The sequence below is a fragment of the Syzygium oleosum genome, unplaced genomic scaffold (assembly GCF_021117445.2).
Source record: "Syzygium oleosum isolate NSW1041296 unplaced genomic scaffold, Sole_v2.1 Sole_v2.15, whole genome shotgun sequence".
In the NCBI taxonomy this organism is placed as follows: domain Eukaryota; kingdom Viridiplantae; phylum Streptophyta; class Magnoliopsida; order Myrtales; family Myrtaceae; genus Syzygium; species Syzygium oleosum.
This window is the reverse complement of record NW_026607499.1, coordinates 1,130,794-1,133,294: the sequence shown is the minus strand read 5'-3', so window position 1 is coordinate 1,133,294 and position 2,501 is coordinate 1,130,794. Positions and strand designations below refer to the sequence as shown.

General features: G+C 36.9%; 1 protein-coding gene across 1 annotated transcript; it reads left to right on the top strand.

Moving 5' to 3' along the window:
• Positions 1-206: 206 nt before the first annotated feature.
• On the top strand, positions 207-1,315 carry LOC130140023 (uncharacterized). Its single transcript, XM_056318223.1, has 2 exons — positions 207-519; positions 1,186-1,315. Exons 1-2 carry the CDS (start codon positions 267-269, stop codon positions 1,257-1,259), a joined length of 327 nt encoding a protein of 108 aa, XP_056174198.1. The 5' UTR covers positions 207-266; the 3' UTR covers positions 1,260-1,315.
• The last annotated feature ends 1,186 nt before the right edge of the window (positions 1,316-2,501 follow it).

Below are 2,501 nucleotides of genomic sequence, written 5' to 3'. Positions count from 1 at the left end.
CAATTCTGGGCTTCTTCGATTGTGGTCGATCAGAATAGATTGCCAAAAAAGAAAGAAAAGATTTACGTACTGCATTCTTTCCGAAATCGCATATTGCTTTAACTGCACATACTTGGTCCTTTCCTTCACTTGCATGACCATCATTTCTTATATTCTATAAAACCCTCTTCAAATCTCCTGCTTTGCTCATCCATATGATCATCTGTTTAATCCCACACAAGTTTCTCTTTAGCCGTAAGAGCAATCAGACGACAAGCGCAATATCGATGGAGGATCTCGGGTTCAAGAGGCTAATGGCAATGGCGGCAATGTTGGTGTTAATTCTCGGTGCATCCGCGGCACAAGTGCAGAGTGATAATTCTTGTTTTGATGATTGTATCTCGGATTGTGCTGATAGCCGTATCCCAGGTTGTTACGCCAAATGCGTAGCCGCACATCATTGTCATCACTCTTTGAGTACTCTTCTTGGTCACTGTGAGCTTGGATGCAAAATCACCAAGTGCATTGGCTTGAGATCGGGTACAGATCTTGTCCCTCAATCCTTGATGTTGTTTATTTTTCATCTGTATCTTCTTTTTAACAATTGAAAAGCTTAGGTTATTAGGGTTTTTGTGTTTGCATAATGAGAAACTACTTTCGGAGACACGTTATTTCGTGCCATCTGAATTGATTATATTGATATTTTCCCCTCTAGTACATAGCTCAAGAGAAATATATGATTTTTTAGGTTTGCTGAAATCTCATTTTTTGTCCCTTAAGAAATTGAGTGTTTATCGTCTTCTTTTTCTTTTTATGGTGACTTCTTTATAGTTACTTTTTCATTAAATGTTAAGAAATCTTTCAAGCCAGATTTTGAAATAAAGAATTGACTTTTTTCGATTCGATCATGTTTTCCTTATAATAGAAAATTTCCTCTATCCATATTTTGGATCTGCGGGTTTTTTTTTTCGTTTTGGTGTGTTTCGTTTTTGTACCTTGTTCGATTGCCATGTGAATTGTCTGCAACCGACCGATCAAAAGCCTGATTAAAGAGCAAAACGTTGTTGTGTCCAATCTAACATTGTGGATTACCCTGGTTTATTTTCTTCCTCCGAACTTCTAAAGGTTTCTTTAGTTATCTGCTCTGTCCTCTTCTTTATTTCCCAAGTAGAATGTTTTCTAATAAAAGTTTAACAATACTTGCAGTTGCCAAGGAGCTTGGAGTATGTGCAAATGCATGCTCGAAAGATTGCAAAGCAACTTATAATATTCCGCATTGAAAGTCGTGACCATGTTATGTACTCGATAATAAGAATGAGTTAATGAGTCAATGAAAGACTGCTATTCGCATATATTTAAGCTTTGACTCTCCTCCTTCGAAAGTAACTATTATGAGGTTGAAAGTAGACCTGTCAAATAGGTAGATCGGGTCGAGTCTGGATCGGATCACAAATGATCCGATCTAAATTGACCCATTAATCCGTTTACGATCCATTTATACGCAATGCAATTTTCCTGACTCGTACTCGACCCGACTCGATCTATATTGCTAAAACACTTACATATTTAACTAAATCTAAGAAAACTCATACCTAAACTGATATGAGAGTGCGTAATAAGTAAGCACGAGATTTAAGTAAGCACGAGATTGAGTGAGGGCGAAAGAGATGAGTTGAATTTAAATAAGCCATAAACCCATTTATGATTTATTTATGACCCATTTAACATCCATATTATATCTATACCCATTTATCACCCATTTACTAAATATAACTAACTTATTTATGGCTTATTTACTAATATGTGGGTTAAAAAATGGATTTATGACACATTTTGATAGGTCTAGTTGAAATCATGTCCTTGAATTTGCATACTATGTTTCATTTATGGGGATCTCGAAAAGCACTGATTTGACTTTGTCAATTCGATTCACTTGCATTCCTTAGCTAGCATTGTTCAGAGTATCTTTCTTTGGCAGGCAAAAAGGAGTTACATAAGGAGATCCCCTCTCTCCTTTATTTTTCTTTTTGTGATTGTTGTGGAGGTGTTTTCCAACCTTCTTAATTCAGCTGCAGAACACTATCGGTGTCAAATATTAATACAACGTCCACTTTGCTGTCTCTAGTGTCTTGCCCTCATCTGATCGGACTATTTTTTGTGGGCCAAGACATAAGTCCGGATGCCGAAGATAAAAACGAGTTTTTGAAAACAAAACACCTATCCCGATGTCTGTTATCACTCCTAATGCAATCTTCTCCACTGCACTACCATGCCCTTCTTCGTCTGTGATCACTCCAAATGGAAGAAGAATCCGCGGGAAAAGTACAGCACGAGTGCCATAACGTTCGTACGGCGCTTACTTAAGTGCCATAACTTTTTTTTGCTCACTTAAGTGCCACGTCGGAGTAAAATAGATCATTTGAGTGTCACTTCCGGCAAATCGTCCTACATGGCTTTTTTAATTAATTTTCCATCCGACGTGGATTTTTTAAATGTTTATTATTATTATTTTTAATTTTATT

What these genes read in the sequence shown, in the direction of transcription:
- LOC130140023 (XM_056318223.1), top strand. Translation starts at nt 267, where the DNA reads ATGGAGGATCTCGGGTTCAAGAGGCTAATGGCAATGGCGGCAATGTTG. An exon ending in GTGCATTGGCTTGAGATCGG is followed by an intron (nt 520 to 1,185) that starts GTACAGATCTTG and finishes CAATACTTGCAG; the next exon opens with TTGCCAAGGAGCTTGGAGTA.